Raw genomic sequence first — 13,060 nt, 5'->3', positions numbered from 1 at the left:
AAGAAAAGAAATTCAGGAATAAAGAAAAATAAAAAACCTCTTAAAAGGGGATAAGAGGTCATCTTAGTTTTTTTTTTCATAAAGAAGCCCTAGCTTATATCACCTACAGATAACAGATTGCTATCACCGATTGAAATTATAAAAAAATATTATAAGAGGTAAGTATTTTCTTCTAGTCCTTCTCACAATTTATTATTGACAGTGAATTTTATTTATTATTGAAATTGATATTTATTTTATTTTTCATCCTTCTTTTAATTGATTTTTTTTTTAATTTCATATATATTTTTTATATTTTTATTTTAATTTAGTCCATGTTCTTTTTCATTATAATTTCTTTTGATTTCATTTATTTTTTTAATTATTTTTTTTTTAGATTCATCCCTCATTGTTTGATTTTATTTGATTTCCATATCAAATTTGATTTTTATTTTTTTCAATCATGGTTTTTAAACCCGACCCATAGATCAACCCTAGACAAATCCTAAGTTACAGATTGAGTAAGTTGATTAAGGTTACTCAGATTAACTTAACCTTAGAAAAAAAAAAAAACCAACAGGTTTAAAAGAATTTCATGAAGTTGTGTTATTTTTTTAATCATAATTTTAAAACTCAATCTAAAAATCAATCCCTATGTAATTCATGGATTACAAGTTATTTGGATTGACAAGAATACTCGAGGAACTAAATTTTTTATATTTGTCAATTGTCAATCGTCCCTTTTCAACTTTTTCTCTTTTTTAAATTAAAAAAAAATGAATACCAGTTCCATTTTCCTCTCAGAACGGGTAGAAAACTTTTGAAACAAATAAGCAATGGGCAATAGATGATGGACGGGGATGGATCTAGTGATGAAGAAGCTTGAGATGGGTGGTATTTTGGGGCGATTTTGGTGGTGAAGCTTAAGATAGGTGGTGGTTTTGGGGGTTTACATTGCGAGATTTTGTTGTGAACCAAAGGTAAAGTAAAAAAAAAAAAAAGAGGGATAAGAGGAATAAGAATAAGAATAATCTCAATCTAGAGACATTGACATTGTTGAGAAAAAGAATTGACCAGTGTTTCCTTTTTAGGAAAAGCAAAAGCTTTGAGAACTTTTCCAATATGGTGACCACTATTCTCTAAATAATTGTCAAGCAGGTCTCTTGTGGTTTTGGGCTCTTTAGTCATTCTAACACATTAATAAAAGCTTTGTGAAAATAACATCTTTAAATAAATACTAGGAAAGCTGTACAGTTTGTTACATAACTGCTATTAAAAACAACAACTGTTTCAAAATTTATGTTCCCTTCAAATTAATTAAAATGTATAAAAATTAACTTAAAATTTTATAAATATTCAATAAGCATGAGATAAGATTTAAGAACTATAGCTTGAGAGAGAAGCTGATGTGACATGAGAAAAAAAGTTTTGTCAATGAGATATCTAAGGCTTGTTTTTTTTATATATTTAATATTGTTAAAAAAAAAATTAGATGGAATATTTCTAATTATACATTAAAAGATTACCAAACCAAATCTTAATTGAGGAGGAGTTTATTTTCGGAGTCTATGAAAATCATTTAGCAGTCACTCCTTCACTCATTATTGTTTTTATATTAGGATATAATTGTTATTGACACACAATGTTTATTTATTATTATCATTTTTTTAAAGGGCTTAGGCATTGAAAGGGCAACCTAGGTGTTACAAAAAAGTCATCCTCCATGATCATTGACAAAATTATAATAATTTAGATTTTTCAGACTAACTTTTGTAAATAAAATTAAAATAAAGGTTGTTTAGTAAAAATATAGGGCCTAGGCAAATAAAAAAAGTGTGGTGTAAATTGGTATTGTGTTTTTTTAATCACGAGGCAGGTAGCAGGAGCACCGTTTATCCAACGCAACACTCCTTTTTATCGGTAAGGTATAACTTTGACCACTCTTCCTTTACTGTTTAAATTTGCAGAAGAGAGAAAGCGGCAGGCAGCGAAAGAAATGACAACGGGTGATAATATCGGTACCAACGTATGGCTTTTCATCAAAATTTGAAAGAAACCAAACACGAGAAAAGCCGTTTGTTCCACGAGAAGCTGTGAGTACTTTAAGGCAACACTTGGGAATGCAGCTGCACGATGCTTTTTTCAATTCTTGATTTTCTTTTAAAAATCTTTAAATTCATATTTTTTAAAGATTTTTTTATTGTTTTGATGGGAGGATTTAAAAAATAAAATATTATTTTAATATTTTTTCAAGCAACAACAGCAATATTTTTCCCCTTTATTTTCTCTTAAAATTGCACATGATATGTTTCTCTGTGGAATGATAGATTTAATTAATCTATGGGAGATCTCATTCCATAACCCAAGGCACACTCCCCCCCAAAAGGAGCAAATTGCAACTATATATTAAAAAGTAACTAAAATATATAATTATCAAAACTCATTTTGGAGACTTAATCTAGGAAAAGTCATGATCATTGAGTTCAGTAAGATAAATTATCGTAGTCAAATAATATCATTTATTTTTATTTTTTTCAGACTTAACTCGACCAATTTTATAAGAATTTTAAATAATTAATTAAATTATTAAAAATCTAATCGAGTTAATAAAGTTGTACAAAACTAATATCTTTTTAGTTCTAACTGCGAAACCTAATCATATTCGTGGTCATAAACTTTTTGAGTCAACCTCTAAAAGGCTTAATAATTATATTAAACTATAATAAATTTAATTAATAATTAACTACCCTATACAAGAGGTGAGATGAGAGTAGAAAAAAATACGAAGGATAAAAACAATCCGTCCTTTTCCAACTCATGAAGTGGTGGGACCCGACTGCACGATTCGACGCCATACATCGACCTCTTCTTCTTTACATATTCTCTCACGTGTAGTATTTCCTCCTTCCTTTATTCCCACGTGCTTTAATACCCTTACAAACATTCCTCTCTCCGTTTCCCCTCCCTTGAGTCTTGACTCCAATTCCCCGCCTGCAACTTCCTCTCCCTCCCTCCCTCTCCCTCTCCCTCTCTTCAAGAAAAAAATGAATTCTCTAAAAAATCTCTCAGTATTCTTTCTCTTACTTTTAATCTTCACTGATCCTATCGTCTTATCATCCTCTTCTTCAACAACAAGAAGCACAAGTACAAATAACATTGACTATTCATTTTCGTTTTTTGATAGTACCACTGGTAATTCCTTGAATTTCAGGCCAAAAAACCAATCAAAATCCACGGCGAAAAAAGTACCGTCGTCAACCGGCTGTGAGGTGTGGACCAAAGCCTGCTCAGAGGCTGTTTTGGCACTGGCACGGCGGCCAGATACGGTTACTTGGTTAAAGAGCGTGAGGAGGAAGATTCACGAGAATCCAGAGCTTGCTTTTGAAGAAGTCAAAACAAGTGAGTTAGTAAGATATGAGTTGGATAAGATGGGGATTGAATATAGGTATCCTCTAGCTAAAACGGGTATTCGGGCCTGGATCGGCACCGGCGAGCCTCCTTTTGTGGCTGTTCGAGCTGATATGGATGCTCTCCCAATTCAGGTAGCTAGTACCGCTTTTTTTTTTTTTTTTGTGCGTTTTTGTATGTATGCACGTGTATTGTTCAGGACGAGGCTTCAAAGAAAACCAGCTTTTTGCGAGGTTCCTTTTTTATATCTTTGTTTTTCAAAAAATAGAAATTAAAACTGGAAATTAGTTATCGTAATCTGTTTTCTTCTTTTGTATTTTAGACTTGAATTAGCAGCATAAAAATGTCTGATTTAAATTATTTTTTGTGGTTGAGATTTGTAGCTTGCTGCTTGTTTTTTTCAAGCCCTTGATCTAAACTAATTTTTTTTCCTTAATAAAACTAGAGAGGAAAAGAAGAAAAATAATGTGAAATGAGAATTTGTGCATGAATATTATTTATTTATTTGTACTGACATAGAAGATAACTTTCATCACGTATATTTTAACATTTATTAACACGTGTCAAATTAAAATCAGAACTAGTGTGATTATTTGACCTGTCTTGTAAGTGCCAGGTTAATATCGGTTATAAGACAAACTATACAAACATTCAAATTTTAATGTAAAAGTTATCAGAGTATACTGACAAAATACTTGAGATGTTTTGCATAGGGGCGTTCTTTAATTTTAATGTCTCTATGGGATAGGGAGTCGCTTTAGGCTTTCCGGTGTCACATGGTAATAAATTGGCTAGCCTAGCTTGACAAAGAACCACCTAAATCTTGGGGTTGCTTGTTTTAGGAAGCTGTGGAATGGGAGCATAAAAGCAAGGTGGCCGGCAAAATGCATGCTTGTGGGCATGATGCTCATGTCGCCATGCTGATGGGTGCTGCCAAGATTTTGAAGAGCCGCGAACATCTCTTGCAGGTTTGTTTTTTATATATATATATATATATAGAAGTCTTAAATAAATCGTAATAGGCATGGTTCTAGTTACCGTTGTCAATTTCAATAAGAAATTGTCGGGAATCATGGATTTAAAGAGAATGTTGGGTTTCTGGAGAGAGCAATCCTTGTTGTGTACAAGGAGCAGAGCATGATGATGCTATGGAAACAGGCAAAAAGAGTAGAATGCCATGGATCCGTGAACAATTTCTGTTGGACCTCATTTTGAGGGGATAGCATTGAATTGGTCTCTACCAAAAAGTATGGGCAGGGGAGGATGGTGTTGGGTCCCTTTCTCTTGGCCATTAATGGCCGGATAGCTTTTTTTATTTTATCACTTTCTCCTTGCTGTTTTCATCAACTGCTGTTGTCTTTTTACCTGTCTCCACTCTTCAGTTTTTGGGCACGATGAATTTGTGGTCTATTCCATCGCACTCTATGCATCATCTGAAATCTTTAAGTACCCTTTCCCGTATCCGTATCGTTGATTACAGGCACGAAATTCTCAAACCCCCCGCGCAGTTACGTATTTGATAAGAGTAATGCTGCACACATACAGCGATCATTGTTTTTGGCACGATACTTAATCATTTAATATTTATAATATCCACGTATTATCATTAGTTTATACATCAGTTTGTACGTGAATTTAGTATTTTTTTTCCAAATCATTTTTCATATAAAAAAATGGAAAATAATTTACAGACAGAATCTTCTCACTAAATTTACATACAATCTGATATATCATCGTGTGAGTGTTAAAATATGAATTTTTTAGATTCTGACTGATTAGATTTACTTGAAAAGCGTAGTTGCTAGATGTATTTGTTGTGAAAATTTGCTTGTACATCAAACTCTTTATTGAAAATTGATGGCTACACAGAAGACAAAATCACCACAACTCCCTCTCAAGTCTCAAGTCAGAGGTAGTTTAAATTTCTGGGCATCTCGTGTAATCAAACGTGTGTTTTCTTTTCTTTTCTAGGATTCCTCGCTCATGCTTTTGTCTCAATCAGTTTGACATATGAGCAAAGCATACAATAATAATAATAATAAATCATGCATCCTGAGTGTTCAAATCATACATGGGCTCATTACTTTCTTCTGCTCTCATTTGCTTTTTTTAAGTATGGGTTGTTGGGTTGGAATTTGGAAGCCGAAAGCATTTTTTACTACTTTTTAGTGGGGATGTCACATTCTGTGGACAATATTTGTTTAGAGAAGCGCTGGTGATGACTTTTGAGATCGTTACTATGTTAGATTTGATCCTTATAAACACGTATTGTTACTTGATTTGTTACCTGCATGGACAAGACACCTAAGATTTTGATATGCATAGTAGCTTAGCAAAGTGATTAGTTTGGGTTAATTTCAAACACTTATGATTTTTATACTTCGAAGTAACTTAATTGGATATTTGATGTTCCTAAAGGACTAGTGGTTTTATAAAACCAGGTCATAATTGAACAAAAACTTCAACAGGCTGACATAGACGTGTAAGCTAATTCTGCTTTTATCACCTCGAGTCGCGTAATGAAATCAATGGAAAATGATGATCATCTTCCATGCCTGGGACTCTATCTTGATGGGAACTCTATAGTCTTTACATCTTTCTCCAAATTATACTTTAAAACAGAAGATCTTTGTTCATGTTTTGATGATACCACGGTTGATATCTAAACTTGCTAGTTTCGCTGCTGCAATTACAGGGAACTGTAATACTGCTCTTTCAGCCAGCAGAGGAAGCTGGGAATGGAGCAAAACGGATGATAGCAGATGGGGCTCTCGATGACGTGGAAGCTATATTTGCAGTTCATGTATCCCATGAACATCCCACTGCTATCATCGGTTCAAGGCCTGGTGCTTTGCTTGCTGGATGTGGCTTCTTCAGAGCAGTGATTAGTGGCAAAAAGGGCCGTGCTGGCAGCCCTCACCACTCTGTTGATCCCATTTTGGCTGCCTCTGCAGCTGTAATCAGCTTACAGGGCATTGTGTCTCGTGAAACAAATCCCTTGGACTCTCAGGTATCCATGCTCAAAAAAAGCTTAGCTTTCCAAAACTGTTTGCCTTCAGAATTGTAATTTCTATAACTCGGAATTTCTCAATGCAGGTAGTGTCTGTCACCACAATGGACGGAGGCAATAATCTGGACATGATTCCAGAAACCGTTGTACTCGGTGGCACTTTCAGGGCATACTCCAACACGAGTTTTTACCAGCTTCTTCGAAGAATCAAAGAGGTTTGTTCTGATTCCCATTTTATAATTCGATTCATGTACTAGATTGAATTAATATATACTTTAGGCTATCATGACTTAAATCATCGCATGATTGCTGGCCTGCTGGCTAGCTTTCGGACCTGAATGAACTTCTGTTTAGGTAATTAATAACCCATCTTCCATATTCTCCTACCTTTCTAGTCGAAGCCTGAAAAGGAAAACCTTGTTCTGTGGCTTACGACCTACAAGTGGGGACCTTAAAGGCATGTCTCCAGCCACACCAGCCTCAAGGAGACTTGATACTTTATAGTCATAGGCCACTCTTCGCTGAGTACCTGTCAAATGTGAATAATTGATCATCTAACAGTTTTCGAGTCTGTATGAAACAGGTGATCGTTGAACAGGCTTCTGTTTACAGATGCTCAGCAACAGTAGACTTCTTTGAAAAGGAGTCCACGATCTATCCCCCAACGGTGAACGATGATCATATGTACGAGCATGTGAGAAAGGTGGCCACTGATTTGCTGGGTCCGACAAACTTCAGGGTGGTGCCCCCGATGATGGGAGCCGAGGACTTCTCGTTCTACACACAAGTGGTCCCTGCAGCTTTCTATTACATAGGCGTGAGGAACGAGACATTGGGTTCGATACACACAGGCCATTCACCATATTTCATGATAGATGAAGATGTTCTCCCCATAGGTGCTGCAACACATGCAGCCATTGCTGAAAGATATCTCATTGAGCATGGTTGAAGTGAGGTAATAAGCCCTAGCTTATGCAGCTAGGCAAGAATTGAATCTCTCAGAGCAAGATAATGCGGGGACATGCCATGTGATTCCTGCTTTCTTATTTGTGGCATGCATGGGGTAGGGGAGGGGGGCGATAGAGGGGATTCATTTCCCTTCGCCAGTGTAAAGGATCAAGGGAGAATCCATACTCTTATGGATGAGGTTGTAAGCAGTATATATATCTGTTTGAACGCTTTCAAGCTATTAGTTCTGTTCAAAGCATTGGTATTACAGGTTTCATTTTTCGCTTACAAAAAATTATTATATAATTTAAGCAGAAAATTATTCATAATTTGATTGCAGGGTCCTGCCAAAAAAGAGTAAATATCCCTAACTCTGTGATCTATGTATTAGAAACTTTAATGTCTAATGCTTTGAATTCGAAAAGTACAACTTGAGGGTTTTAATAAGTTTAAAATTCCATTAAGATGGGATGAGAAGTACAAGGAGCCAGAGTCTGGGCAAAGTCCAGTCAGATCGAACCCCCGTTGCATTTACGCATATAGGCATATATATAGACCAGACCAAGTCAAATCAGTAGAGAACAAAACTCAGCCAATAAAATCACATAAAAAACACACATTAGTTAGTTGTCAATACCCAGGGCCCCCTGGAGTATGTCACTCCATAAACACATAAATAAGTTCATCAATAAGCCCCATATGTGGATTTGACATGTTCTTTGACGATGCGCAGTTCCCCTGAAGCACTGAAAATGCTGTGCATGACAATCCTACATTTCTATTCACATAGAAAGGCATACATTTTATTTAAACATACCAGAACATGTTCCAGCTTCTTGACGAGGACAACAGCAGGGTAAAAAGATGGTGTGCTAAGCACATCCATTCAGATTCCAACCTTATGCTAATGCCACATAATTACAGAAAAAGTACAAGAAAGTTCCCTCCAAAGGTTTTCCGCAACTAACAATGCCTAATTTGTAGGATAAGTCTCACCTCTTCTCACCACACAAACATCTTGCAGCTTGTAGAGCGAAATATGTTAGGATAATGTCAGCCCCAGCCCGTCGAAGACACATCAAGGACTCCATCATAACTCTTTCTTCATCAATCATTTTGAGAACCCCGCCAGCCTTAATCATTGAGTATTCACCAGAAACCTGCATTCATAAATTAAGAGAAAAAAATCAACATGAAGAATATGTAAAAAGTTCAGAGGGGGCATGGAGGGGCACTAAAGCAAAGTTGTGGTTGAGGGACAACCAGCAATATGGGAATCTGGCTACATTGGCAACACTACAATTCTACCGTTAACCAATAAATAAATTTTTGATGAAGGGCAGTGGCATGAACATCCAGCTGCTGATCAAAATTTTAGTTTTTACAGGTATGCAGGGGCAGATAGTATCATGGGCTTCGTCATATAGGTTAGAGGGAAATATTTTCAGTCGAAACTGAAAATATCTTGTGCAAGACCATAATATCCAAATAGTTACGGACCATACCTGATAAGCAGCAATTGGCAGAGGAGATTTATCTCTGAGAAGCCTTATAATATCCAAATAAGGTAGACCAGGTTTCACCTGTGAAACAAGCAGAAGCAGCTTCAGCATGACAGAATGTTCCCCATTAATAGAATCCATTTCAAAGTTCCAAAGAAAGCAATGCCAACCAGAAGAATATCAGCTCCTTCAGACTCGTCTTCATGGGCCTCAACCAGAGCCTCTCTGTAATTTGCTGGGTTCATTTGATAACTTTCATTCACCATGCCAAACAAAATCCAAAAGTCAGCACCAAAGCTGCATGTTTATAAAATTTGCCACATTTCAAAAAAAAAAAAAACCATATACGTCTTTTTGTCTCCAAAGCGTGGGCTTGACTCCAGTGCCTCTCGAAATGGTCCATAAAATGAACTGGCATATCTGTTTAGAAATATGAGGGATTAGAGCATAAAGAACACTAACCATTTGCATTATATCATACAGCTGCTATGAAACAGGCCAGAATTAGACATAGATCACAGGATAAAGCAACAGAGTGTCAACATGTGGCATGTGAAGAAAGTACATGGTTGCATAACATAGGAGGTTTTAAGCATTTGGAAATTGGAAAGTGAGAAGGGGGAAGTTCCCTCCATTTATTCCTCTTTCTATATAAATCATAAAAGCTTTCTGAACAATATTGCAAACTCATGGTTGGTCTCTAGTTTAAGAGCTTGCATTAGTAATTGGTGAGTTATAGCTATATATCTCCACACTTGTACACGAGTTATATAGAAAAATGAAATTTCACTCATAGCACAAGGAAAAGAGGTAATATGTGTGTGTGTAAAAATAAATAAACAAATTAATTAAAAGAGAAATCAACCCGTCGAATTACTTTGCTGTATAGGACATGATTGAAACATGCTGAAATCCTTCTGCATCAAGAGCTTTCCTTATTGCTCCTACACGGCCGTCCATCATGTCACTTGGACTAACAACATCTGCTCCAGCCCGGGCCTGTTGGTAAAGTGACATCATAAAAAGTATAAATGGCTCAATTCATAAAGAGCTCAAAGCACCATTTACTCCAGCTTGATATAAGTCTTAAAATCAGAGTTCATATGTTTTCGTGAGGACTGAAATCATCAATCTCAGGATTGAAAAAGATATGCATCAGGGAATAAGGGGGAAGGGGACCAAATAAGCTTTCTGAAACCTCGGGATTGGCCCTCACGTCTTCAAAAACTCAAATAGAAGTACTTCATATTGATCCAAATGGTGAATTGAGCAACACATCCATTCAGAAATACCTGAGAAACAGCTTGTTTACATAATTGATACACTGTCTCATCATTCATTATGACTCCTGCAGAGTATCAAGACATATCAGTAATTCATGCGTAGCTACTTCTTTCAAGTAGTGCTCATCATCAACCCAACTTTCATGCTTGTGCACAGTAATGTTCCAAATAGAAAAATCACGACAAGACAAATATTTGGATAAAAAATAATTTTTTTTCTTAATCAAACTGGCTGTGTAATTCAATAACAAAGGAAGTCCTGTAAAATATGCCAAAGGTTTGTCTAATTTTAATACCAATCCTTGCATTGTGCTAATTGAAATTTTTTTAGGATATATCTGATTTTTTGTTTAACGTCCAAAAAATATAGCTACTTCATTGCTAAAGTAGAGCTCATCTAAGGAAGCTGACCCTATAAAGAACAACTTAAATACCAACTAGATATTGGCTAGAGGTAAATATATTTAATGGTTTGAAATAAAACGAATCTTAATGCATTTGATTCCAAGCTTGGATTATTGGCCATTCATGAATATTTAAGCAAATATCATATCTTGCAATTTGGCAGGTGTCTTAAGTCATCATAGTAATCTTGTATTAAAGTGATCTTAGTAGTTACAGTTTTCTTCTGAATTTAACTGCAACAATTGAGATATCAAATGTGTCTCTTACCATCTTCTCTAACGATGCCATCATGCCCATCAGAGGAATATGGATCCAGAGCAACATCAGTGTAGATAACCTACAGAAACAGAAAAGAGTGAGAGAGGTTAGCATGCTCAAAGCACAATTTCTTTAACTTGAAGAAGCATCCTAAAATATGTAAAAACTAAGAGACTAGTTACTTTGACTTACAAGGTCAGGATATTTGTCCTTGAGCAGCTGTATTGCTCTAGGAACTAGACCATTATCATTGTATGCTTCATCTCCTGTGGAAGACTGGCATGCAAAAATAGATTATCTAATACTTATCTAAACAGAAGAGAAAATCTAGAATTTTTTCAATAAAGAAACCATAGGAAAAACATAAACCTTCAAAGCATCTGGAACTTTGGGAAAGAGAACAATACTATTTACACCAACATCTCGAGCCTTAGCTACCTGCACCAGACTGCTTATGTTAGAAGCACACCATAGTTGGGTATAAACTATATTAATCTTGTAATGCAAGAGCAAAAAATACCAACAGAAAATCTTGAGCATGGGTGTTCTGTTGAAGGAATCAATGCAGAATCTTTGATTTTTCCACATTATTTTAAACTTCTTGCCAGTAAATTTTTAATTGGTTTGAGTAAAATTCATTAACTTTCAATAGAACCCATTTTAGTGGATTTCCTCAGCAGTTAGAGGAAATTCAAGACAGTGCAATGCAATGGATATGAAACATATAAAAAAATGTGGGTTTAAATAGCTACAAATATCATTTCTGTCAAGAATAGATAATGAAGTGGGGTATTAGGCAGGGCCAAACGACCTCTTCCACAAGTCCATGTCTCCATCCAAGCCTATAACATCCAGGCATTGCTCCAATAGGTGTGTCTTCCTCACCTGAAAATCTCAAAAACACATGATACAAACTAAGAAAGATAAAGTTCCCTAAGAAAAGGAGGAGATTATAAATTAAACTAGAAAAGGAAGAACATAAGCATCACCTGCAAAAATACCAACCTTCATGAATAAAAAGAGGATAGACAAAATTGGCAGGCGATATGCTAGTTTCTTGGAATGATGCTCTCATGACAGGTGACTTGCGATTACGACGTGGGCGGCGACTAAGTGGCTGACAAAAACCAGCATCAACAATCAATCAGATTTGGGAATAAAACGTGTACATTGAGGAGTACCACATAGTTGATGCGCCATTATTACACAAATAATCAGAAGTAAATTCCTTTAAAAAAATCTAAATATTTGACATTATAAACAACAAAAACAACCATTTGAAAACAAGCAATTACTCACAAAATGTCAAATGATTCAATTCAATTCGAATCAAGTTGAGGAACTTACAAGAGAAGGGACGACAGGAGTCCCAGCGGGTGCGGCAGACCTAGGCGGCACAGGAGGGGCCTCGGGCACATTCCCTGCCACAACAGCAGCTTCACATTCCGCGTCACTTAACCCCAACTTCTTTATTGGACCATCCTTCTTTTCACTGGCTCTCACAGTAAAAACACGCTTTGGACATCCTATAATTGAGGTTTTCTTGCCAACATTGAACCTCAAGTCATTATTGACAGCAGGTTTCAGACCAAAATAGTTTTTTCCTTTCACTGCAGGAACCGTACAGGGAGCATTGAAGATTGACGAAGCCATGACTGTCTCAGAAACATAAATAAATAACCACAAAAAAAGGAAAAAAGAATCAATTGCGGTAATGAACTGGCAAGTGTAAATTTGCAAAGGATAGAGGGCAATTAAAGAATAAAATGAGCCCTTCAGCGATGTTTGGCAATTCGATTTATTTATAGCATAACAACCAAACAGAGGAAATAACAAGGCGAAATGGAAACGCGAAATTGGCGAGAACGAGGAGATCGTACCTTGAAAGCGAAGAAGCCGTGGAATTGGAGAGAGAATGGGAGGAGAGGGCTTATCCGTTGACGGGGAAAGGAAATAGAGGGGAGCCAATAGAGAGGGAAGTTGGTGGGGAAGTTGACAGAGTATAGTAAAACTTTGACAAATGACAAGGAACAGATTGGCTGGTTCTTAAGGTGGATGGCTGTTGTTGCGTGGGCTTGTTGAGTCTACTTTGATTTATTTTGCACTCGCTTTTTGGGCCACTAACATTTTATTTTGGGCCTAGGCTTTCAACAGGGCCTTATTAAATATGGGCTTGGGGAAAGGAAATAAAGGGGAGCCAATAGATAGGGAAGTTGGTGGGGACGTTGACTGAGTATGGTAAAAGTAAAACTTCGACAAATGACAAG

At 36.2% G+C, this 13,060-nt stretch overlaps 2 protein-coding genes across 2 annotated transcripts; one reads left to right on the top strand and one right to left on the bottom strand.

Annotated features, from left to right (window-relative positions):
- The first annotated feature begins 2,931 nt into the window (after window positions 1-2,931).
- LOC118052425 (IAA-amino acid hydrolase ILR1-like 6) lies at window positions 2,932-7,677 on the top strand. The gene is made up of 5 exons (XM_035063443.2): window positions 2,932-3,521; window positions 4,230-4,355; window positions 6,083-6,397; window positions 6,484-6,612; window positions 6,981-7,677. Exons 1-5 carry the CDS (start codon window positions 3,024-3,026, stop codon window positions 7,344-7,346), a joined length of 1,434 nt encoding a protein of 477 aa, XP_034919334.1. The 5' UTR covers window positions 2,932-3,023; the 3' UTR covers window positions 7,347-7,677.
- Window positions 7,678-8,120: 443 nt separating this feature from the next.
- On the bottom strand, window positions 8,121-12,831 carry LOC118048202 (delta-aminolevulinic acid dehydratase, chloroplastic). The gene is made up of 13 exons (XM_035057827.2): window positions 12,674-12,831; window positions 12,141-12,448; window positions 11,799-11,910; window positions 11,605-11,678; window positions 11,163-11,231; window positions 10,986-11,069; window positions 10,803-10,872; window positions 10,140-10,195; window positions 9,725-9,846; window positions 9,196-9,267; window positions 9,018-9,099; window positions 8,851-8,928; window positions 8,121-8,505 (listed from the first exon to the last, which is right to left on the bottom strand). Exons 2-13 carry the CDS (start codon window positions 12,444-12,446, stop codon window positions 8,338-8,340), a joined length of 1,293 nt encoding a protein of 430 aa, XP_034913718.1. The 5' UTR covers window positions 12,447-12,448; window positions 12,674-12,831; the 3' UTR covers window positions 8,121-8,337.
- Between the last annotated feature and the right edge of the window lie 229 nt (window positions 12,832-13,060).

This window comes from Populus alba, chromosome 14 (assembly GCF_005239225.2).
Source record: "Populus alba chromosome 14, ASM523922v2, whole genome shotgun sequence".
NCBI lineage: Eukaryota > Viridiplantae > Streptophyta > Magnoliopsida > Malpighiales > Salicaceae > Populus > Populus alba.
The sequence above is the reverse complement of the archived record's forward strand: the minus strand, read 5'-3'. Positions and strand labels throughout refer to the sequence as shown.